The sequence below is a fragment of the Leptinotarsa decemlineata genome, unplaced genomic scaffold (assembly GCF_025532065.1).
Source record: "Leptinotarsa decemlineata unplaced genomic scaffold, Ldec_3_MD MMD2_tig00000505_RagTag_RagTag, whole genome shotgun sequence".
In the NCBI taxonomy this organism is placed as follows: Eukaryota; Metazoa; Arthropoda; class Insecta; order Coleoptera; family Chrysomelidae; genus Leptinotarsa; species Leptinotarsa decemlineata.
In genome coordinates, this window is record NW_027412549.1 from 5095198 (window position 1) to 5120755 (window position 25558).

At 35.2% G+C, this 25558-nt stretch overlaps 3 protein-coding genes across 5 annotated transcripts in view; 1 reads left to right on the forward strand and 2 right to left on the reverse strand.

The window, feature by feature from the left end:
* Oseg5 (intraflagellar transport protein Oseg5) overlaps window positions 1-25558 on the forward strand; it is an 85897-nt gene that overhangs the window by 35170 nt on the left and 25169 nt on the right. For all 3 annotated transcript variants that reach the window (XM_074173792.1, XM_074173794.1, XM_074173793.1), the window contains exons 3-5: window positions 5595-5773; window positions 12637-12864; window positions 16855-17228. In XM_074173792.1, coding sequence (XP_074029893.1) covers window positions 5595-5773; window positions 12637-12864; window positions 16855-17228 — 781 coding nt within the window. The remainder of the gene's footprint in view (window positions 1-5594; window positions 5774-12636; window positions 12865-16854; window positions 17229-25558) is intronic.
* The window catches only part of LOC111513865 (uncharacterized), a 57539-nt gene that overhangs the window by 28598 nt on the left and 3383 nt on the right, over window positions 1-25558 (reverse strand). The gene's annotated exons all lie outside the window — the stretch shown is intronic.
* LOC141481728 (uncharacterized) lies at window positions 8276-10518 on the reverse strand. Its single transcript, XM_074173795.1, has 2 exons — window positions 10283-10518; window positions 8276-10034 (listed from the first exon to the last, which is right to left on the reverse strand). Exons 1-2 carry the CDS (start codon window positions 10312-10314, stop codon window positions 9611-9613), a joined length of 456 nt encoding a protein of 151 aa, XP_074029896.1. The 5' UTR covers window positions 10315-10518; the 3' UTR covers window positions 8276-9610.

Consider the following 25558-nt stretch of genomic DNA (forward strand, 5'->3'; position numbering starts at 1 on the left):
ATTGTTTGCGAAACAATCTGAACACAAATCAGCCATCAGCCCTTTTAGCCAATTTTAACTTGTGGACGGTAACACACCAATTATTTAAATTTCTATTTAATTTTTTCACAGCTCTGGGATTCTTCTAAGCAGTCTACAGTAGCACTTCAAATACATGAAAATCAGAATGCTGACACCTATTTTGATTATTTTCATTCATGATATGGTTAGATATACAAGTAGACTTCAACTAGTTCTGTCCTTCGTTTGTTCAGTCATAGACTTTATTTTCATAGTGTAGTTGTACTGTATCCTAAAGTGAGAAGTGAGACACACATTAATGTCATTCTCAGAATCGGTGGGCTTTGAAAGAGTTTTTTCTGTGCCTGACTTCAATTTAAATAAAATTTTTTGATAATCATCCATCAGAATAACTTCAAACTTCTAAGATATTTGTAGATATGAATCTGAAAGTGGATTATATGAAATTATATTTTGAATTTATTGATTGAAACTAAATCGTAGAATCATCAGGATTTTTTTACAACAGTTATTAACTCCCAAGTAAACCGTATTTTTTGTTTTATTGGTATTCTGGAAGTGTCTCCTATCCCGGTGTAACAATATTGGTCTACTGTGACAAGTGTTGAAAAGGAATACAGTATTTCTACAAACTTCTGTAGATGGCGTCCAAATAAGAATTTTCAATTTGGCAGGTCAATCAGCTGTTCGGCTGGTTGGCCAAGATGAAGTAGACTGATTTTTGAGTCTTAACTGGTATCTATTTATATCCAACAGGATACTTTTCAACTTCCACTTTCAGACACACATCAATTATTGCGGGAAGGAATTTCTGGGAACTTCTCCCGTGAAAGTTTGCATCGATTTCAACAGAGCGATTCATATAAAGTTGCTGTTTTAGATGGGACTTTTGTCACCGTTCATAGGTCTCTTGCCAGACACTATTTTTAGCATCCAAATATTTAGTGTCATGTACCGATCTTAACAATTTCAGTCAATTCACATTCATTTTATGACCGTTTATCAAGGCGTATTCAGCGATTTCGAAATCGGATATGTGCAGCTCCTTCTTTCAAACAAGTTTGAATAACTCTCTTAGTCTTACCAATATATTTTTTGACCAGTCTTCACAAATTATTTCATAAATCCCCAACTTCTTATTATCATCCAACCTTTTTTTAGTGTTAACTGTTAGTAACTCACTATTGGAGATAAAAAATTCGAATTATTATTATTATTTGTTGAAGTAAGCAAGAAGTTTCGGGGGCTAGTTTCACGTTCAACTTTTCAAAAATGAAATCTAATCTGTTAGTGTACCTTGTTCAATTCGAAAGGGAAACACACTTTAAATCGATGTCTTTTCGAAAAGTCGTGGATGTACGAATATTTTTCCTTGATTCACATTCGCTAATTAATTTATCTACTATACTATACATAGATGTGCATGTTTCATAAAAAACACTAGAAATAAAAATCAAAAAACAAGTGCAATTATGCTTGATTTTTTCTCCAACCTCAGCGGCTGCTCATCAACATCTTCAACGGGTATATTATCAAGTTCAAGTGTGGCTTGGTTATCAGCTAGACCCAAAAGGCTGGGGCTGGGGAATTTGGTTGATAATACATTAGAACCTGTTCAGACTTTTCTTCCACCTGCGCCGGAAAAACTGCTAAACACAATTTTTTGCAACTGTAAAAAGATATGTAGTGCTGAATGTTGTTTCAAAAAAATAGTCTGTTTTGTTCTCTAGCAATGTAAAAATTGTCAAGACCGGTCATGCTCCTAATGTTGAATCACCAACAGTTGAGGATTCGTTTGAAACCAACGAGAAGACATGCGATGTTCAACTATTGATGCAATTTACATGTACCCAGGATGAGGAAGAAGAACATTTTTTTAATTTACAGCGCTTTCATCTATCATACCTCAAAGTACTACTTCACCTCAAAGGTGGCTTGGTACGTATGCATTGTGCATATTATTACCATTACAACTCTTCCAATTTTCTAAATCATTCTATTCCATAAACTGTGGCTCTTAGAAAAAAAATATTGAGACATTTTTTATAAATAGATAAAAACTTCAATCTAGCAGACCACTATCTAGCAGACCACAGTCATTGTTCACTGTGGTTCTGGCGTTGAATCTGACCATTATTACGCATTGATCAAAGACGAAATAGACTGGTTTAAATTTGACGGTAGTCGTGTCACTAAGTGTTCTGGCGATATCTTGAATTTATTGGAGCCTCTGAAGATACCCTACATTTTACGACAGAGAGGACATTTGCAAATCAAGATCTTCAGATAATGTGGTGCTGCAAGTTTTTCCGGGTTTTCCTGCAGCTGAAAAAGCAAATGAGTCACTGAAATCAATGAAGTCGCCCGGAGCGCCAATTAATTTTTGTTGTTTCATGATATCATGATTTGTATAACTTTCTTCTTTAATTCTTTTAATCCTTTTTTGATACATAATCATCATAGATAAAATAATATTATGATAAAACTTACTGTTTTGCTGAAAGTCGCGAAAACCCCCTTTTTGGTGACCTTTGATCCCAAGTAAATTATATTTCTACATATCTGATCGATGAGTATTTTTTAGATCCTCAGGAGATCATTATGACTGAATTTTACTACTATGTTAGTATTTTTATATATGCTAGTGCTATATGCTATATATGCTACTACCTATCAGTATCACCTAACTATACCGGTTAGTATTATCACCGTATAGAAGTAAAGACAAGTAAGTTCACTCTCCGCCATATTTGAGTCAAGATTCTCCACCTCGAATTTTATGCTCAGCGAACCTAGTGCGCAATCGACTGAATCTCATGGGTGTACCAAGCGAGTCAAGTTGAGGCATGGAATATTATTACAGAGTGAGTCGTTGTAAGTGGTGGTTTTGTATTTGTGAACAATTCGTGTCTAGTTTCAAAATGAACTAGTGTCTAGCTGGGGGTTGCTGTAATTTGCAGGGTGATGTGGGCATTAATTTTTTTCGATTTCAAATTGACGAAAAAATGTATGTTTTTCTAGTATTCATGATATAAGATTGAAGGAATGAACATATAACGAAAATCATAAAATAAATTGTTATAGACCAAATGTATGCAGACTTTTTTATGAAATTAAAGTTTACGAATAGTATATGCCTCAAAACAAAACAATGCGAGTTCCACTGGGAATCCACAAAGGAAAATAATTGTTGAACCGCATGTTTTCATTTGGCTAGTATGTATCTGTAAGAAAAATATTACTTCAACTGAAATCTCTGCAAAACAAAAGTATCAAATGTATATTCAAATAACCTTTTTTGGGCTCAATGTTGCAAACTTTTTTACCAATTCACCCAAATCAATACTGGATATAAAAAGTATTCTGATTGAAGCTGTTAGGCAATTATCAAATATTGGATTAAGAGTTAGGGGTATCATTTCAGATTTAGGTTTTAATTTTTATACACTTGCCAGATAAGATGCCAAAGTGACTGTAGAGCAGCCATATTTCTTTGTTGATGAGAAAAAAATATTTCACTTTTTTGATATTCTCATGTGCTGAAATATAGCAGAAACCATTTTTTCGATGACTTTTTGAAATTTGATGAATTTACAACGAACAAAAGTCATCTTGGACAACTTAACAACTTGGATAAGGAAAATCAATGTAGACTAGCACCCAAACTTACTGATTCTCATTCATTTTCAACTAAATTTCAAAGGATGAAGGTTAAATTAGCCAGTCAAGTTTTCAGTCATATGGTAGCTTCAGCGATGAATACTTATGCCAGTTTCAATCAGATACCATCAGCAGCAATTGTGCGGCCACAATCATTGAAAAAATGGATAAAGCGTTTGATATTTTGAATTCAAATCGATTTGGCGATGTCAAATATTTCAGTAAAACTTTTTTCAAAACATCAAAACAAACTAATTTTCTGAAAGAAATGTAAATATTTTTCAGTAAATTAACTGTAATATTACAAGAGAATCATTGAGGGGTGGCAGATAACAATTTCGGCATTTCTGCAACAATTTATTGATATAGATGATATACTTGATCGCTTAGAGTATAAAATGGTTGTAATTTGGAAGTAACTTTTAGTTTATGCTTGAGAAAGCTATTGTTTAGCAAAACACGTGTCGCGGGTTTTGTAAAACCCTCTATAGTGAAAATCATATAATAAACTGTATTTATCAGTTTGTATATGGATTTTCATCAAGTATCGGCCAGTTCCATTCAATTAACTTTTCTTTGGATTATTCATCTTCTCTTTTCACAAGGGTAAGAACTTATTATACTATGAAATTTGACAATAGAAATTTGAAAACAAATGTAAAAAAAATCAAAACTCAACATTCTGAAAAACCTTCAGAATAGATTGGCATAAATTATTTGACCTAAATTTTATAATGTTACTTTACAAAATATATGTTTATTTCACCACCTTGTCTTATTTTTCATCAATTCCTAAACAGTTCACAATCATATGAGATATTTATTGTGAGCTCCTCGCAGCAATGATAAAGTCAGATCATGGTCACATATTTTTTTATCGAACCTCGTGCTGACGTGCACGATAGCTCTCAGCCTACACCCACCTACCCCGCCACATGTTAGGAAAAAATAATCTCGACCCGAAACATCAAGGAGGCCGACGGGAGTAAATTTACTAGTGTTTACTTCTATACGGTGGTATTATAAAACTATCACCTTTGAAGGGGTTATTGTATCAGATGTAGTAGTAGAAAGCCAAAAACTTTCTTTCCCAAAAAACTATCACCTGTTATTGATCCAATCTAAACTACCTGTTTTTAATACCTCTAATTTATTATGTATTTAACCTATGTTAGTGATCATCTCTAATATTTATCGGTTTTTCATTTCAAAATATTAGCTACGTATAAGACCAAACAAAGGACTTTTAGAAATAGACCTTTGCCGCTATTCATAGAACTCATTCCGCACTTTTCGATTTTCAAGCTTTCGAAGGCATCCAGAAACCTGTTGTCATGTACCGGTCTCAACAATTTTAAACATTTCTCACTTATTCTATGGTCGTTCTCTATTGCATGTTGAGCGACACTAGATTTCTCCGGTCTATGAAACCGAACATACGAAACATGTTCCTTGTAGGGAGCTAATATAGTCCGTTTGGTTTGACCAACATATTTCATATCATAATCCGCGCCGCTTATTCCGTAAATTCCGGGTTCAAATAGTGTTTTCAATAGATTCATTTTACGCCATAGGTTCCAGTACGAACTATCAAATCATACCAATATTGAGATGGATGCAAATTTTTGTACCTTCACTCGGATTTGTCCGGATAAAAAGTAGACACTGAATACATCATTTTCATTTTTCTAGCTCCTTTTTTCCTTTGGTAAAGATTTTACATTTGCCGTTTTCATTTCCAACAGTGTTTACGTTTTTAAAGACGTTTCTGGCATCAATATCACATAAGTCTCTGAAAACTGCATTTATTAACTGTATCATAACAAACACTAAACACTCTCTCAAAATATGGTGTTTGTCTAGATTATACGTTTAATATACTAAGATTTGCTGATTGGGTATTTTTTTTACAGCCGGTGAAGACGGATTGATCAAAATCTGGTCTCGCAGCGGAATGTTACGTAGCACTGTCGTCTCCAGTGAAAGTTCTGTATACGGGGCATCGTGGTCGCCGGACAGCCAGGCCATCGCATACACCCAAGGGAAGTGTCTGGTGGTGAAGCAGCTGGCCCCCAACACTAAACCGCTCAGGGTAAGGGCATCATCGGCTCTTTGTGGAGATCTCGAGAAGATTACGAATGGCCGGCAGAGCTTAGAAGCTCAAAAGTTCAGTGTAGGGTTGGATTAAGATAGTTTGAACAATGGCCATTTACATGTACAAAGCACTCTGCGTTAATATTGTGGTGAAAGATATATTGGAATTATTTGTTCATCCCTCTTGAAGTTGAAAGTCAATAAAAAAAATTGACACTTGTTCAGGTCGAATACTCCAGATAGAAGTCGTTTCAAAGTTTCATTTGTGGGAGATGTCGTTAAAAAAGTTAATTAATTGATCATATCTCTTAAGAATATACAACATATAAAGCGGTAAAATTGATTAATTCAGAAAGGAAGCTGGGTATCTAGGTATTTAATTTCGTTTAAATTGCCTACACTATTTTTCCCATCGTCTTTGCATGTACCATTAGTTAGATATATTTGAAGCAATATGTATCTATGGTAATTAATTCGTTACAAAGCCAAACTTCCTTCGACCTCATAACAAAAATTTGCCATCTATCTTTCTCTGCAGCTTTCACTACAACCTTCAACCAAATACTATCGCTTTTCAATGGACCGCCTTTGGAACTCTCGTGAATATTGATATATATATATATATATATATATATATATATATATATATATATATATATATATATTCGTTTCTGTACATGGGGATCTCGTAAACGATAAGAGATAGAGTGTTGGTTAAATTGTGGCAAAGTTGCGTATTTTAGAGACCTATTATTTTTTTTGTCTATATCTTCTTTATTCGCAGACATATTGAAAATCTGTCCACATTTTGTCATTGGCACTTGATGTGGGCTATCAGAATATGTCCATGAATCTTTTATACAGGGTGTCATCTGACTTGGGCCACCGTCATCTTTGAATTTTTAAATACGGACCTGTATTTTTTGTTGTAGTTTTTGTATCGTCGACATTCCTTCATAATAAGAAATTAAATTAAATTTTACATTTCGGGATGTTTCGGTAATATTTGATTATAATTGTGTGAATTATTCCCTTTAAAATTACGGCCCTGGAAATTGGTTGACTGGGTTGAATAAAAACACAATAGCAACTTTCACGTCTCCCTAAGTACTGTAGAGTTTACCGAGAGTTTTTTTTCATTTTAAGGTACCTATTCATATTTTTTCCATTGCTCTGAGCGGTTTCTACAATGAACTTCGAATCAGAAAACCTTTTATGATTATCTGAAACATATCTACATCACAAATATATTATATGTGTTTCAATAAGCAGAAAAAGTAATGATAGCAATAATAACATCGGAAACGAGGTCTATAATTGTAATGAAAATTGAAATGAAGTAATTTATATACAAAAAAAAAATCCGAGACATTTTTAAACTCGGTTTTTCATATCATTTATTGCCCTTAATACACTTATTTGCTGCATTGTTGTGAAATAATTCAAAATCCTCAATCTCAATTCTTCCATATATTTTCTATCTCTCTGCCAGCCAATGTCCCCCATAGAAAATAGTCCAAAATAGTAAGATCTGGTGATTTTGCAGCCCATCTTATTGGTCCATTATTTGTCTCGAAATGGACTCCAATTCGAACATTTATTATTTTTGTTGTAGATATGTTTCAGATAATCATGAAAGGTTTTCTTATTCAAAGTTCATTGTAAAAAACGCTCAGAGCAATGGAAATATGATAAAAATTTGAATAGATACCTGGAAATGAAAAAAAATTCTCTAAAAACTGTACGGTACATAGGGAGCCGTGCAAGTTGCTATTGCGTTTTTATTTAACTCAGTCAATCAAATTTCCAGGCCCTTAATTTAAAAGGGAATGATTCACCCAATTATAATCAAATATTACCGAAATATGAAATAAAATTTAATTTCTCAGTATGAAGTGAACGTCTATGATCCAAAAAATATAGGTCCGTATCTAAAAGATTCTGATAGCCCACATCAAGTGCCAATAGCAAAATGCAGACATATTGCAAATCTGACTACATTTGCAATATGTCTGCGAATAAAGAAGATATAGACAAAAAAATTAGGCCCTCAGACTTTCCTCCAGTCTAGCGGCACTGATGAGACTTATGACGGGTAAAAACAGCGCTATTTGTTGTTAGATTAGGTTTCGGGATCTGGTTTCGACTAATTGTTTAACCCTTATATGACTGAAAAGGTACCTGGGTAACTTTTGTTGTTTTCAATAATGTTATTTTATAGAATTTAAAATCGCCTTGAATTCAGATTCCGTGACATCTCTAAGATAGTCTTGTAGTACACTTTGTACATTTTTTCAGATTTTTTTTGTCATTGTTGCACGTAAATAATGAATCTGAAGTTCTTACATCTTCTAATGACGTTGTAGGCACCCGGGTACTTTTATAGATTTTGCACACAATAAGATGAACTACAAGTTATTTATTGAAAGAAAATACATATAGAGAAACATGTAATGTAAATCAAACCTAAAAAAGTACGTAAGATACATATAATGTAAATCGACCCTAAGCTGTCCTGTTGGGTGCAGGTTTCACATATTGCTTTGCTCACAGAGTGTTCATTACAAACCGGTTTTCTGCATACGTGACACAGTTTTCTGGTTTTACGTTGTCTTTGATTGAATTGTCGACAGGCAGTGCAACTACCAACCACAGGAATACGCCCAGAATCATCACGAGATGGCTCATCCCTGACAACTGGTTGGATTATGTGCCGACCAAGAACTATTTCCATTGAGCTGCGTACGAAAGGTTTCGCAACCACTTTAGAAATGGTAATGCGACTTTCTATAGCAGGAATACATAACTGCTTTTGAAGATCTTTCAGGAATTTCCGTCGCTTATCAGTCAATTTAAACTTTGGGTTGTGCTCCATATATATTATATATGCGCACAAGGCAGCAACATTAACCATATTGTAGAAGAACGCTAATGGCCAACGATTTGTTTTGCGTTTGACTGTATACGCCTCCTTTCGTTTTGTTGTAGTATTTGATAATGATTGGTTTTGCAGTGGCCGTTTGCTCTACTTCGTCTGTCATATGCATTGATGATAAGAGGATTACTGATTTTTTTTGGCACATATGAACATACAGTTAATTATTTTGTAAATGCAAAATTTGTTGATTAAATGGCTCTATCTTTAGACGCCTGCATATTAGGAGGCAAAAACGTTTTGTTTTTTCTTACAGTTCCCACTAACGTCAAATCCCACGACATCAAGTTATGAGCAAATTGCAAACTTGTGAAAAAATTGTCTGTTGTGACATTTCTACCAGAACCTTTATAGGAAGCAACTAAATCTAGAACTGTACGCTCCCCAACGTTTACTTGGCGTTCGCCGTCTCGTGGCTTCCCACAGTAAACTTGACCTTGAAAGGATAAGCATTGGAAGCATCGCAAGCCCAAAAAAAGTTTATGCCATATTTTGCCGGTTTCGAAGGTATGTACTGGGTAAACTTTGTGTGTCCTCTAAAAGGAAACAATTGTTCATCAACTGTTATGCATTCATATGGCTTATGATTTTTTTCCAAGTTCCTGTTCAGCATTGTCCAAATATCGCGAATTGGAGCGAGTTTGTCTATTTTTGCACGTTCAGCACGTGTGTTTTGGTTATCAAATCGAATAAACCTTAGAAACATTTTGAACCGATTCCGACTCATAGCCGCACGAAAAAGAGGTAAGGAATCCGTCTTCCACATTTCAGTGATATGTTTCCTATTAGATTTATGCACACCAGCTGCAAGAAGGATTCCTAAAAATGCTTCAAATTCGTTGTCAGTAAATGGCTTGAAAACCTTTGGTGATGGTCGTTCAGAAGCTTTGTACCTTTAAATTAGATTAGCATTGTTTCTTTTCTACCTTTTCGATTAGATTCTCGTACAATTATGTTACATATCTCATTAGACATAATGGTTTCAAAAATTTCTTTAGCCGTAAACAAAGCACCGAAAGCTGCTACTCCACCTTTTTGACGCAAGATATTACGATTACGACTAAGTGTTTGAGCTTGTGGATGTGGAGTATCACGAGTACCATTCTTGCTTACAAAAACTACAGGTTGTGTTAGCGCTGGTTCCTCTTCAATACTTTCATCCGAATCATATTCTTCCTCTTGCTCAATTACTGGTTTATTTTCTACATCAGATTCCTCGCATTCTAAATCTGCTGGTTCTGAAATAAAATCGCCCGTATCAGAAGCAACAAACGGTTCTTCATCAGATTCTTCTAGTGCTGCATGTAATTCAGCTTCAGTAAGCCTAGAAAAGACCAAATTACACTGCACACATATATAAAACCAATTATACACTCTTATTGTTTATAAAATTAGAAATTAACATCTCATACCGTCCAAAACATATTTTAGGAAATAAAACTCTTTCACACAAACACTCTCTACCTCTCTTACACACACACACATCTAGATATTTTTTGTTATTTCTTTTTATCTTTCTACTTTATTATGCCAAATCCCATAAACAAAAAAAGTAAATATGTGTCTACATACCACGGCCTCTTCCACACTTCCACACCAGCCATACTTTTATAAAACTAAGAGTACTGAAACTTGTTCACTCAATATGAATTTCAAATCAACTAACGATTTGAACATGGGTCTGTCGCGTAGTCTCGTGTGCTGCGCAGCGTTGTAAGCTACTACTCAGAGAAGTTTCAACTTGCAAATGTACGCTGATACCGAGTTGATGACGAGTGGCGTACGTAAAAATAAATAAATAGGTATACCAAGTGCTTTCAATGTAACTAATATATACCACCAAACTCACCACAAATTAATACTTTACTCTTAAATGTGTTATTAATTTTGAGGTACCCGGGTTCCTATCGCGTCAATATAAGCTGTTTTTTTGTCAGTCACACAAGGGTTAAGGCTGCAGTGAAACACAGAGAACAAATCCCGTTTGTTGTTTGATTTGCAGACTGCCTTAGGAAGCCTCGTTTGTTTTGGATATTCGTGGATTTATTCCAATAATGATGTAATCGAAAGAGGAGATGACATCGTCTATACACAAATATCATATTATTCTCTGACTTAATAACTTAGCTAGTGGAATGGAGAGCGGCTATTAGATTATAGTGGATAAGTGGATCGGAGGTATACATTAAAATGATACTTCTACACTCGTTGACGAAGAGTCGTATACTCAGTTCAGAGTATAACCATTTCATCCGAAGGCAATTCCTTTACTAAAAAAATCTGCCTGTACTATTAGAAATGAACAAACCACAAATATATTTACTATTCCGAGCTTACCCGGCATATGTCTATGGCATAGTGAAATTGACTCAATTGACATTGCGCTGACTATCGATCATAAAAATGATGGAAATTCATAGGAGTTTACATCCCCAATCGAATATATGGTTATTTTCTTCAATCAGAAGTGAATTTTCAAATGTCTTCGTAAGGAAATGATTCTAGATGGGACCTGTGAAATGCTAAAAAATAAGGATATCCTTATCTTGATGGTTCGTAATAATGGAAAAAAAAAGTGACAAGTGATACAAATGCAAATTCATAATTTGCATTTGTATGCAAATGAGCATGAGCTCATTTACCTATAACAAACTATATCGAACAACTCACTTCATCTCTGATTAACAGACAATGAAACCAATTTGGGCAGATATGTCTACTACAACGGTTCCATGTCGGATCATGGGAAGGACTTACCTTCAACTCTTATTGTCACCATAGCGAATTCGATTATACTTCCTCAGTATTTCAGAAAGAATAGTAATCGACAACACAAATTGCAGATAGATGAAATTGAAAAAAATACACGATAATTGTGAAGGAAAAAGTAGTGACCTGGGTAATTTGTCTTCAGGAAAGAATGGTTATGGTTGTCTCCAGTGTAATGAACTAGCTGCTACCAGATTTTGAACCATGATTGACATAAAGCACTGGTATTTGTAGTTAAACTAGTTACCCTATTCTAGAGCAAATTCAAAAATATATTGAGGAGTACGTGCAGCTAACTCTAAATTTTATAACTAGATCAACAGAGAAACTGGAGCTCAACATCTATCCCAGTCGACCACATTAGCATTCACTTGAAAGAAATATATAGAGTTAGGTTAGGTTCGGTTAGGTCCAAAGTGAGTGGGTCTATTCGATCCTCCACCGCAACCCGCAAGGGTTTATTGTGGCTCACACTCGACCGAATAAACCCAGCTACTTAACGAAGCCGATTAGTTTGTATGGTTAGTGGTCTTTCAGGTCAGTTGGTAAGAGTACGGATCTGCCAAACCCTAAAAAACTGATTCGGTCTCCAGTGGGAAAGGCATAAATTATATGCTCTGCTATTTCAACATTTTCCTGGCGTGAGGGTGAACCGTGATCAACCAAATATAGGAACTATAAATTCTAAGAGTTCGTAGTGTATATATACAATTGTGGAGGGGCATAAAGTATCTTGGAATTGTACTAGATATCAGCAATTAGAAAGAAAATAAAATGTTGAAAGAGATAGAAAAAGAAGCGAATGTTGTTTCACGGAGTCTATCTAGACACACCTACAATAACAAATGGTGGCTGAATATCTGACATGCTTGTTTGGCTATAAGAAGGCAATGATAACCACACCAACAACAACATTGTTGACACTGCTCTGAATATATGTTGTAATATGTTGTAATAATGAAAAAGTTTAAAATAACTTCACCTGTGTATAGGTAACAACTGATTTAAAATCATTTTGATTCATTGGAATGTGTCTTTTCAACTTCTGCAACGCGTTAACAGAAAAATCTGGAATTCGGACCTGGACCTTTTTCAGTCAAACTCGTCAACTCACCCGATAACGCACTATTATGAGAATAATCATCTACTTTTTTCAGTGGAAAGCTCACGAAGCTTTAGTTCTTTGCTTAGCCTGGAGTGCTGCCTCGGACCTGATAGTATCAGGAGGAGAAGACTGCAAATACAGGGTGTGGGACAACCAAGGACGACAAATGTTTTCTAGCAGTCTGCATGGGAACCATATAACATCCATATCTTGGTCTCCAGCTGGTGATATATTTGCTATTGGATCATTCAATACCTTGAGGCTATGTGATTATTCAGGGGTGAGTATAATTTCGGAATAAATACATAATCGTTATTACCGCCTGAATAATAGAAATATTATATATATATATATATATATATATATATATATATATATATATATATATTTTGATTGATGCACGTAATTTTCCTTTTTTTGAGTATTTCAATATTAAATTCTACAAAACGGATTTGAAGCTTTATACAGTGTGACCCATTTAAAATGAAACCACCCCTGTAGAATGTGCATTTTTCAATCGATCTCAATTTTTTTTATTGAAATATTAAGCATGAAAAACTGTATCTTGACACTAACTTTCACAATTTTAGTTTCATTTCCAAGGCACTCTATGGTTTTTTTTGTTTGTCAAAAACGGCAAAAGTTTATTAGGCAATTTTTGTTTTCAAATTTGACTACACCACTGGATTTGTAGTCGTTATTAATCAAAACTGTCAAATTTTCATTAAAAAATATTTGTTAACAACGAAGTTACAACAACTTCAATTTTGGAAACAAAGTATTTGTTTGTAATTTTTATTCAGATTATAGACATATTTGAGATCTGACAACACTGTCATCACCAAGTAGAACACCAGTGAATTTATACAGTGAAAACCCGAAGTCAACAGCTCAATGCGTTCTACAGTTATAACTCCTGAAAATATGGTAATGTGAGAGATTTGTGGTGCAAGCGTTTTGTAATGAAAATCTGACTACGCCACTGGATTTGTGGATAATATTCCCTTAAAATCATTCATTTGAGTGTAGGTTACGAGAAGTGTATTCTAGAATAACAGACCATTAGGAGAGTCATAGTTACGAACGCACCGGGGGGCCTGGGGGGCCGGTTAGGCCCCCCAGACGTACCCTGGCGTTGGATGCGGTCGGGCGTGGAGGGGTGGATTTTCGGGAAATCCTTGCGGGTACCGCCCCTCACCCCACACCAACAGGATTTCGCAGGGCTTCCTCCCGCTCACCGAACCCGGAATTGCTTCCTTACATCTACTTAGTGTGGCTAACCAAGAGACAGGACCATCGGCAGCGTTCGACCGAACGTTCGTACAAGTTAACTACGCTCTTCTTTCGCCAGAGAGTGCTCGCGTCGCACACCTGCCCCCGCCAGCCATGCCAAATCAGTTGGGAATATGGTCCCGGAAGTGGCCGGCCGGGGTCCTAAGCTCGGATACTAGTAGCTCCGTCCATCCGGGTTCCGACACCTCAAGCGTCTGCCTTGGTGCCCTCCAAGGCTAGACTCGGATACTAGATCCCGGAAGGACCGCAAGCCCCGACACCTCGAACGCTTGGATCCGTACAGAAGCAGGCGAGGATCACGGAACAGCATAAGCCGTCCAGTGCCTCATAATGGGGCTGCAATGCACCCATGAATGGATTACCGCAGCCCTGTATCCCTTTACCCGCTAGCGGAGCCGCTGCCCCTAAGAGGCCAACGCCAGTTGGAGATGAGGCTCACTAGCCTCCAGCCGCGAGCGGGCACTCACCTCCCCCCTAGAACTCATGTTAGGAAAGCTCCCTTTCCAACGTTTGATGAGTAACCGTCGAGGACTCTCACGAGCATCCTCTACCACACATCATATGTCGAAGATGTCGCGCCCATTCCCCGTATAGGTGCGGGATAGGGCGGTTCATCAACGACTTTTGGGTGTACGCCGTGTGGTCTGCACCGCATACCCTTACGTTACCCCGAGGGGCACTCATGTTAGGAAAGCTACCTTTCCAGCGTTGGATGAGTAACCGCCGAGGGCTCTTGCGAGACACCTCTACCACACATCTAGCTTGAAATCGGCCAACGCCTGTTGCCCGCAGATGCGGGATAGGGTAGTTGACCAGCGAAGTCTAGTTGAAAAAACCAGACATCACCAGAAGATGGCATATGAGACTTTGCCGAAACGTTGTGAAAATAATCCTTATGGGGAGAAAATACACAGAACACGGAGCGAAACCCGAGAAAACAGCTCATCATATATATATATATATATATATATATATATATATATATATATATATATATATATATATATATATATACAGTGTGTCCAAGATAAGGATCCTAAGCATGGGAATCTCAGTACCTGTTGGAGATACAGCTTAGGTTAAATTAGGAAAAAATTGTGTTCTTTAAAGCTTATTTACATGCCGTTTAGAAACTTGAAGAATTTTCATGGCCTGCTGAGATATTTGGGAAAAACGAGAATTTGACAATATCAATTTTATTTTTTTCTGACTTTATTTGAAAAGATATCAAAAAACGAATAACACTTTTTCATTGGCACTTTTAAGGTACTACACGATGGTATTTTCAGATTTTATATCTGACGTTTCGTTTTCAAGAAACCATCATCAACTTTATTTTTTTATATGACCCGAAACAAAAGTACACCCTGTATCTGATTCCATTTTTTTATTACGAATTCAACGATGTCTCACATGCCATTGTTTTCTTTTTAGTTTAAAGGAAAATTACATTTAACCTAACCTAAGCTGTATCTCCAACAGGTACTGAGATTCCCATGCTTAGGATCCTTATCTTGGACACACTGTATATATATATATATATATATATATATATATATATATATTATATATATATATATATATATATATATATATATATATATACTAGTACATGTTGCTGTATCGCTGCTGTTCCAATGTTTTATGTTTTGACAGAATCAACGAACTTAGGCGTGCGCAGCGTTATAGAACAGTGCTTTCAAAAAATTGTTCTGCAGCGCCATCTAGTGGCGAGTTACAGAAAAATTGATAGCCTAAAAACCTTCTCTATGAAAAATTAATTATACATGTCAAATTTCATCACGATCGGTTGAGCGATGTAGAAGTTCATCACTTACCAACCAACCAACCAGCAAGCATCCATTTTTATATATATGATCAGATTGAGATTCTGTAAGGTGGTAATAGCAAAAAAAAGCCCAATTATTCACAAATATTACGTTTGTTCAATATAAAGATAGTATTTATTTGTCTATTACATTCCTAGCAGTGGCGGATCAACAAAATGATTTGGAGGGGGCACAATTCACAACCCAGAGTATACTGATAATAATAAATGGAATAATTGACAGCAGAAATAACATATTACAATACAAATGAAAAATACAAATTTGTCAATAGCATACAAGATTGTACAGAGTTTTATTCAAATAAAGAGGAGAGATGAGGCAGATATCGATATAAACATAAGAATAATACGAATATTGTAGCTGGTGCCGATTTCCTTGATCGATGTGATCTTGTTCATTCGCCAGCTTCAAAAAGACTCAAGTTTTGTACTTCACGAATTTCATGTCAATTACCAAAAAAAATTACCTAACTGAGATCTAAAAAAATCTCAACAACTAAGTATATCCTATAAACAAGTCATGTTGAAATTATGAGAAAATTGAGAGAAAATGACTACTTTCAATTTTCCTTCCAACACAACTGCGCGAGAAAAGCTAATTCAATTCCATAACTACGTTTCTTGAGTGAGCTGATAGTCACCAATGGCACAAAAACTTTATAATTACAAGCTTTTGGAACTACTGACCGAGATTCGGTCAACAACCACAGTTTTCATAGATTTCTAATTTCAAAATCACGTTTACTCTAAGTTAGTGCACAATTCACTTCATTACATAAAATGTTTCTCTAATCAAGCCGGAATATAAAGAGCTCACTCTCATTTCGAATACATATGAAATCCCTATCTCTTCTTCGAAAAAGGATTTGAAAAGAATATGCTGGTGGTGATGGCAATCGTGGATGTTTTTCCTGAGAAACAATGGTTTGATGAGTACCTGGAAATTCTTGAAACACACCAAAATCAGTGTTATTATTTGTGGAAATAATAAGGATACTTCAACTTATATTATTATCATGAAATGACCTAATATTCTTCATATGAAATACAATGCTGAAAATTACTCAACGATGTCCTAATTGCTGGATCATAAATGCACTACTTGATATTTTTTTATTTCACTCACAGTGGTCAAGATCATTAGAGAAACCCAACACAGGCTGCATATATAAAATGGCTTGGTCTGCAGATGGAACCCAACTAGCAGGAGCATGCGCAAATGGACAAGTTTTATTTGCCCATGTGGTAGAAAGGGACGTTCAGTTCATGAACTTTACGGCAGTAGTGAGCGAAAAGAAGATTGTCACTGTTCAAAACGTCCTGGATGAAACTAACGAACACCTAGAGCTACCAGAAAGAGTAATTCAAATGGCACTGCGGTACAACCATTTGGTGCTAACGACGCCCAGTCAATGTTATATTTATAACACACGAAACTGGAATACTCCTGCTATATTCGACTTGAAGGACGGTTCTGTGATTCTACTATTGCTATGTGAAGAGTAAGAATTTTTTTATTTCATTATTTAGTTAGTTTATATAATTCTTATAATGTCATCGACTTGACGAAAATAACAAATAATATGTCTTCCACACTTCTATAAAACTTGCAAAGGAGGAAGTTGTGTAGAAGTTAAGCAGAAAACTATTCTGAAATTACGTTATATCTAGAAAACTTCATCCCAAATCATTGGAACAAGGTAAGAAAGAAAAGTTTCCCAGGTAATTAATAATCTCAATAGTAATCTATAGTATAAGAATATGAAACATTAACGGAACAGAAATTATTTACTGTTTTCTTTCAGGTCACAATATAAAGAACATTAGCTTTTGAACTGAATCAATACCAAAAATGTGTTTTGAGTGAATTAAAATATTTGATCGAGTCGAAATTATATCAAATTGAAATTACTGAAGTTATTGAGCAATGGAACCACTTAAGTGATGTACTATGTGAGTTGTTCCAGGAATGCTTTCCTCTAAAAAAGTTCATTAAAGGAAAAAATAAATAGAAATGAATTAAAGAGTAAATCTCAAATACATAGTGAATGACTGGCTGAATTTTCCAACAATAAATCCAGAATGTACAAAAATTTATAACAAACTTCAAAACACTATAATAATTTGTTGAGTACTCATAACGAGATACTTGGCAAATACACATCATATATACACATCATTTGATAGAAATCCACCAAATGTAGTCTATCAGTATAATGAACTTTATTTTACTTAAAAATATAAAAACCCTTCTGTTCAGTTGCATTGTAACAAATATGTTGTTGAAACCTATTACAGACAATGATACAAAAGAAATAAAATACACTCTGCTGTATTTTCCACTCAAAGAACTCATTCAGATATGGTATTTTTCTCCAGAAATCAGAAATAGCAATAAGTACTCAAATTAGCAAAAAAGAAGATTTGTGTTATCTGACTAAAACAGATTCATTGGCATGTTACATTTGAAATAGGGAATATACTACTATTACTTCTCTGAACCATATGACTATTCAATTCATGAATGCATTTCCTCGTAATCTCATTCGAGTGACTGAAGATAAAAAATAAAAATCGTCTCAAATAATATAGTTGGTAAAATCAGATTAAATGGAAAATAATAGAGGCACAAAAATAGAGTAGGAACTTGCTAACGGCAGTCAATATATTGGGAGAACAGTGGTCGTAGTTTTTTAATTTTGTGGAACAACGGTTTTTGGATGGGGCGCCACTTGATTTGATTTCGCTGAAATTGAGAAATAAAAAAATTGCATTGGTCTGAAAGTTATTTATTAATTATTTTAGCCAAGACCTCAAAAATATAATAGATATGATAGCAGTTATAGTTTTTTTTTCAAAAATTATGTGAAGCCGGTAATGTAACAAATGAAATAATTCGACGCCGCTGCAGCTGCAATAGAATTTCGCAAAATAATTAAAGTACAAATTCATATGAGTTTCAATCTGGACTTTCTTTTTTGCTACGTGAAAGTTGATTGATGGGAGTTATGATAGATGAAAAATTGATGAATAAAACGACGGTACCACCCACACATACCAACGAATTTTTTGGTTTCCATAGTATTTCTCGGTACCGGAAAATTCACTATAGCCGAAATGTTATTAGGATTGTTTCCAAGTCCTAATCTGTCCACTACATACCCTAAATATTGCAACAAATTAATAAATTAACTGTCCTTAACAGATTCATTTCCAACAATATTTCACTATCACAAACTAATTTATTCACAACGCCTACCAACTAACGCTTAATTCATTTCCACTATTTGAATTTCTTGTTTAACCGCTCAATTCACTTTCTGAACTGCCTTCTTGGGGCGGGAAGCCGGGTTTATATAGTGAAACGGTTGTTTCTAGGAATGTGTAGTCGATTCGATACTCGACTAGAGTTTTACCGGCGGTTGCCGACTGCATTCTTTCGCTGGCCGGCATATCGGTCAGGGGCGGCTTCAGATTCATTACAATATTTTCAAGATGGCTTAAAAAATTCACATTTCTTCAAATTATTCGTTGAATTACATTCTTCCAAACGAGGTGACACTTTTATGAGTGAGTGAGTTTCTGAGATGATTATGAGGTCATCGATGTAAACGAAAACGAAAGGTTCTAGTTCCGGTCCATAAGTTGCGTCCATTAGTCCTTGCTTGCATTTTTGCCGTGGTCTGTAGGTTTTCTTATGTCTGACGTTCCGTCTACTACTGCAGTAGTAGCGAAGGTCACGGTGCCCGAGTTGGTGCTCGAGTTATTGCCGTTCTGAACGCGGTTAGCACGATGCTGGTATTTGACTATGGTCTGGTTTGGTGGACGTGTCTTGGTTTCTCCCATTGGATTACCTGGGCTTGTTTGTGTACCTTTATGGTCAGGTAGCCAGATATCATTATTGTTCAATGCCATTTCTCTATTGAAATGGTCCCTCTGTTTTTGAATTTCTATTGCCTCTCTATATACTCTTGGATAATAATTTTGAGTTGTATCGAGTATTACTGTATCTTCGAATGATATAATGTGAGTGCCTTCTTTGATGAGAGCATGTCTGGCTACAGCTGATGTGTAAGCTTGTCTAGACCGAGCAACATCATCATAATGTAATAACCCTCTTCACGAAACTAAAAAAGCAATTTTCCCTTCAGATTCCTGGTCGAGTGCAATATGCCAAAAAGCTGATTTCTAATCTATTGAAGATATGAAACGCGCATTTCCCACTATACGATCTATTACTGGTAGTGGTTAGCCGTCATTTTTGTCAGTGCATTATTTGCGACTATCCCAAAACCTGAAGTCTCTATTAGCTTTTTTCACTAATAATACGGAAGATGACCATTCGATACAAGACGGTTCGACTACATTCAATTTCAACAGCTTATCTAACTTCTTATTCAAATATTCCAACATCTAAGGTGACATCAAATATTGTCGCTATTCAACAGCACGAGCATCGTCTGTATCGACGTGACAGAGTATTTTGTTTGTTCACCGGTGTTTCACGAGTGTTGTAAAATTCGAAATAATATCATGAACTGAGCTTAACTCATCATCATTCAAATCACTCATGGGATTAATATGATTTTCCTCATCAATAATAGTACCTTCGGAAGCTAGAGAAGAAATATTGGATTCTCTACCGTCAAAAATTCCCCACAAAAGTTTACAGAAATTCATTTTTGATTAAAAAATAATTTACAGAAATCACTTTCTCAAATCAGTGAACAATATTACAATAAAATTCCTACAAGCAGAAAAATTGAAAATTGAACAATGAAACAAAAAATAAATGAAGATTTCAAATCATTATATATCATGTTAGATAATAGAAGTCCGAACTAATGAAATTCACCATAAAACATTGTCAACCACCTTCGAACAATGAATCTTCTATTGAATCCTCAAAGTCCAGAATTAAAGATCGTAAGCTATCGATTCTACCGTTAATAGCTAATTCTACAGAGTATACTCATTATCTCAAATTATAGTACTGTTATTTTTCATCAGTTTGAACAATATTTTCGCTTCATCATTCTCCTCTCATACGTAATTCATGACTCATAATGTCCTACTCACTGAAAACCAAGCTGAATTCACATAACTACGTCATAAACAATCAAGTTCTGGAGCGTCCTGACACACTCACTGATCTAGGTGTTACTTTTGATTCATCCCTCTCTTTCAATAAACATATTGACAATACTCTAACAGCAGCTTATCGCATGTTTGGATTCTTAGTTAGAAATACAAAAGACTTCGAAAAAGCTTCAACATTGAAATTACTTTATTTCGCTTTTGTTCGACCTAGGCTGGAATATGCATCTCTCGTGTGGAGTCCCTACTATCAGGTTCATATAAATCGACTAGAAGCCCTACAGAGGCGCTTCCTAAAATATATGTCTTTTAAACTTAAAGGCACGTATCCTACTGTAGGAATACCCTATTATGAATTGCTTGAAACTCACAATTTTTGTAGTCTCGAGGTAGGGCGTAAATTCATTTCTTTTTTATTGAAGGTAGGAATAGTGTCACTCCTAGACGGTCATCTAGGAATAGTGTCACATTTTATCTCAACACTCCGCGTACAAATATAGTGAAAAAATCTCCAATTTTTACAATGTGCGATACCTCTAATTCTGTTAGTCGTGTCCTAGATATATTCAACTGCCAGATTATACAAATCAAAAGACATTTCTTAGGTAACTGACAGTTCTGTTTTTATTTTTTTTTAATATAGATTCACAAATTATATTATGTAAGTACATATTTGTAAATGCCACTGTTACTCCCTATTCTGTAATTGGGTTCATCCTGTAGAATAGTATATGGAATAAGTAAATAAAATGAATAAATGAATAAATTTTCAGCCATAAATTGAACTACCCTACTCAACACATTAGAAAATAATGGAATGTATTCCACAAACTCGATCGAAACACTGAAAATTTTCTTCAAGAAATACTATAAAAAAATAATTAACAATATCAAATAATTTCACCTGTATTGATTAGTCTAAAATATTTTCAACAAACTAATCCGATAAAAAAAATATATTCAAATATATTGATGAAAAATATTAACAATCAAAGATAATAATCAGCAAGCAAAACAATAGTGTGACCTGAAATGCACGCAAAAAGTTATGACTGGTGAAAATTCAATTTCAATGAAACAGACCAAATATACGCGGGCTTAATGTACGAATAAATGCACACTTTAATTATAGAATATGAAAATATGAATAAATTACTGATGAATTGATAGTGTGTAGTAGTGTGATTGTGCTTTCTTTGCAGAAGGCTGCCCACTTTCACTTTCTAAATTATCACTGTCAGACATATTTTATTTTTGATTTTATTGACTATAACACAGGTTTCGTATACTGTATTAAACAATACTGTACACACTATAGTAAAACCAATAATGATTGAGAGTAAAGCGCGTTGTCATATCTAAATTTTACGTTACCAGTTTATAGCAGAATCAAAATATAGTAAGCAGTAGAGTTGTAGGCTGTGGCAAATTATAGATAATACACAATACTAGTACGATTAAAAGGTATTATTTATGACAAAAATCAGTAATGAGCTTGTAATGAGTAATACTTATACATTTCCTGATTACTGATCAGTTGAAATTCATTATTTTCTGTATAGTTTTAGATATTTATTACAACTAGTGGCAACGCTGTACGCAACGATATTTCTGTCTTTGTCACTTTACCGTAACTTCCATCTCATCATTGCAGTCCTCACTAATGTATTTGCAGCCATGAGCGTATCATTGGTTTGTGAATTATACAGCGTGAATTGTACGTTTTACAGTTAAGTTAGTTAGCAATCGACGTGTTGTGATAACAATTGGTGAAAATAATAGTGCTAATAAGTGTTTAAGCGTTACATACTTATATTTCTACACCGTTCTCAAACTACTCAAAAAATGGGAGACATGGTCGGGCCTTCCACGTCGAAAAAGGTAAAACGGTCGGAGTCTCGGTCAGTAAGAGAAAAATAAACTGTACTGCGAGTATTTCACTGTCTTGGAAGAGATCATCAGCCACCAAAAGATGACTTTGTGCATATGTGCTGTAATTCTACGTGTGTACCTCCGAATAACCAACCGGGCATTTCTACATCATTAAGTTCCACAATTACAAAAGATAAATTAGTTGATATGTGCTCTGATTATACCGGTGTACCAAAATCATCGATTTACAAAATACTAAGAGAAGCAAAAATTCATGGGGACGTACAAACGCCAAAAATTAGTAGCGGACGAAAAAAATCACAGTTGATGAAGAAGCCAAAACCAGTATACGCAGAACTATTCACAGTTTCTTTTTCAGAAATGAGCTGCCCACACTACAAATAGTTCTGGAGGCACTTAGCGATCATGAATTGGTCCCAAAAATGGGTAAAGAAACTTTTAGGAAACTTGTACACGAAATGAAATTTACGTACGGAAAAGTTGACAGGAAAAGCATTCTCATTGAACGTCAAGAAATAATAGCACGGAGAAGAAACTATCTAAGAAGAATTGACGAATTTCGGAAGCTCAAAAAAAAATTGTACTTCATGGACGAGACATGGGTTAACCAAGGATATACGGTCAAAAAAGTATGGCAGGATGGTAATATAACAAGTGCACGACAAGTCTTTATTGAAGGTTTGTCAGTTGGGTTAAAACAGCCATCTGGAAAAGGTAGTCGTCAGATAGTTACGCATATAGGAAGCGACAGTGGATTTTTACCAAATAGTGAATTAATATTCAAATCTAAGAAAACAGGCGACTATCATGAAGAGATGAATGCGGAATACCGAAACAATCATGGAAAAAAGCAGCAAATCAAGAATGGTTAATTAATATAAACATCCAATATAACAAAGATAGTTTAAAGGCAGAACTACTTCAGCTAACAAAATTACACACAGACAAATATAAAAAATTCGCAGTGGATGAAATGGCGTTAAGTCGTGGAATTACAGTTTTAAGGTTACCACCATACCACGGCGAATTAAACCCAATAGAATTAATCTGGGCGCAAGTAAAAGGATATGTGGCATGAGAAAACAGAATAGTTTGAATAGCAAGAAGCTATTCGAACTGTTTCTGCAGACGACTGGAAGAAATGCATGCAGCATGTTTTAAAAGAGGAGCAAAAAATGTGGGACGTAGACAACCGTATTGAACACAATATTGAACAAATCATAATTCACTTTGATGATAGCGGTAGCAACAGTGACGAATCTGAGGTTGAAGATTAGACGAAAATTTGTACATTTACATTTATATTATATTCTATTATCAAAAAATTGTAATTTTCATTTTCTAGTACCCCTGACGATGAGTTTAAGTTACTCGAAAGCTTAAGAATTGTTATGAAGAGTTCACTTATCAATTGCTGCAACCCAATAGTGAAAAAAGTTATATATATATATATTATATATATATATATATATATATATATATATATATATATATATATATATATATATATATATATATATATATATATATTGTTATTATTATTGTTAATTTATTTGGTACCTACTATAATTACCACGATTATTACTCCGTTTTCATAAGGCCCACCTAATGACTACAACGATTAGGTAAATTACGATATTCAAAGTTTTAATGAAATAAATGAAAAATGTGTATGAATATTTTAACTAATTGTACTAATAATTTTTCTTTCATTCTCAACCCTCTCAAAAATTAATAAGCACGCCCCCGATTTGCTGTCAACTGGGCTTACTTCTACTCTCAATCATTATTGGTTTTAGTATAGGTATCCGAGCTCAGTGTGACGAGAGAGATAGTGTAACGCCGAACCAGTAGAAAGAGAATCTTTTGATAGCAACAAACACTGGTCGTACTTTTATTCCCTCTTCACATAAACTAAATTACATACAACGAGTAAACATGAGTGGCTTCTGTCTCTGAGCACGGAAAAACACATATTCCATTGAATCATTCCAAAAACCTCTCGATATCGCAATTATGATTCGACGATAGCTTTCCCTGACCGACGGCGGTTCGGCAAAATATTCTTCAGTTGATTAATTCTTACACGGCCTTCCTAACAAGAACGACGCTCCCGACACCTCTTTCACTTGATGAAGAATCTATAAAGCAAAATCAATTCTTGAATTGCAAAGGAAAATTGTATGGATCAAATCAGGAAAAGACCTCAGCATTTCCCTGCCTTCCATTTTTTGATTGTTATGCCTTCACCTGAGACTTCTCTTCCAAGGTACTCCAGAGATTGAAGAAAACCGCATTTCTCAATATTTAAAGAAAAACCTGCAGTAGAAAGTGCCTCTAGTACACACCGAAGATTATCGTACTTCTCTTCCGGAGTCGCACTAGGGATCAAAATGTCGTCGAGATAAACTAGGGTAATTGAATCATTCAGATTATCGAGGATAAAGTTAAACGCTCTCTGAAATACAGCCGGTGCATTTGCAAGCCCGAACGGCATCTGCAGATAATCAAAGTGGCCGTCCGCGCGGCGTGACGAATGCATTCTTATGAATGAATCCTCGATCGGTATCCGATGGAAGCCGGAAGCCATATCCAAAGATGTGAAGTAACGTCCCTTGTCCAGTCTGTTCAATTGGTAGTCGATGAGTGGCAGAGGAAAGCGACCTTCAATTGTGAAGTGGTTATGTTCGAGAAAATCTACACACATTCGAAAGCACAAGACTAGCAAACGGTGATTCATTTGATTTCATAATGTTATTCCTCATCAAATCTTATGTTATTTCTCGAACTGCCTCCCTTTTATTGATTTCCAGATGATAGGAAGTATGGGACAATAATGTCT

What these genes read in the sequence shown, in the direction of transcription:
- LOC141481728 (XM_074173795.1), bottom strand. Translation starts at nt 10,314, where the DNA reads ATGGCTGGTGTGGAAGTGTGGAAGAGGCCGTG. An exon ending in GAAGTGTGGAAGAGGCCGTG is followed by an intron (nt 10,035 to 10,282) that starts GTATGTAGACAC and finishes GGTCTTTTCTAG; the next exon opens with GCTTACTGAAGCTGAATTAC.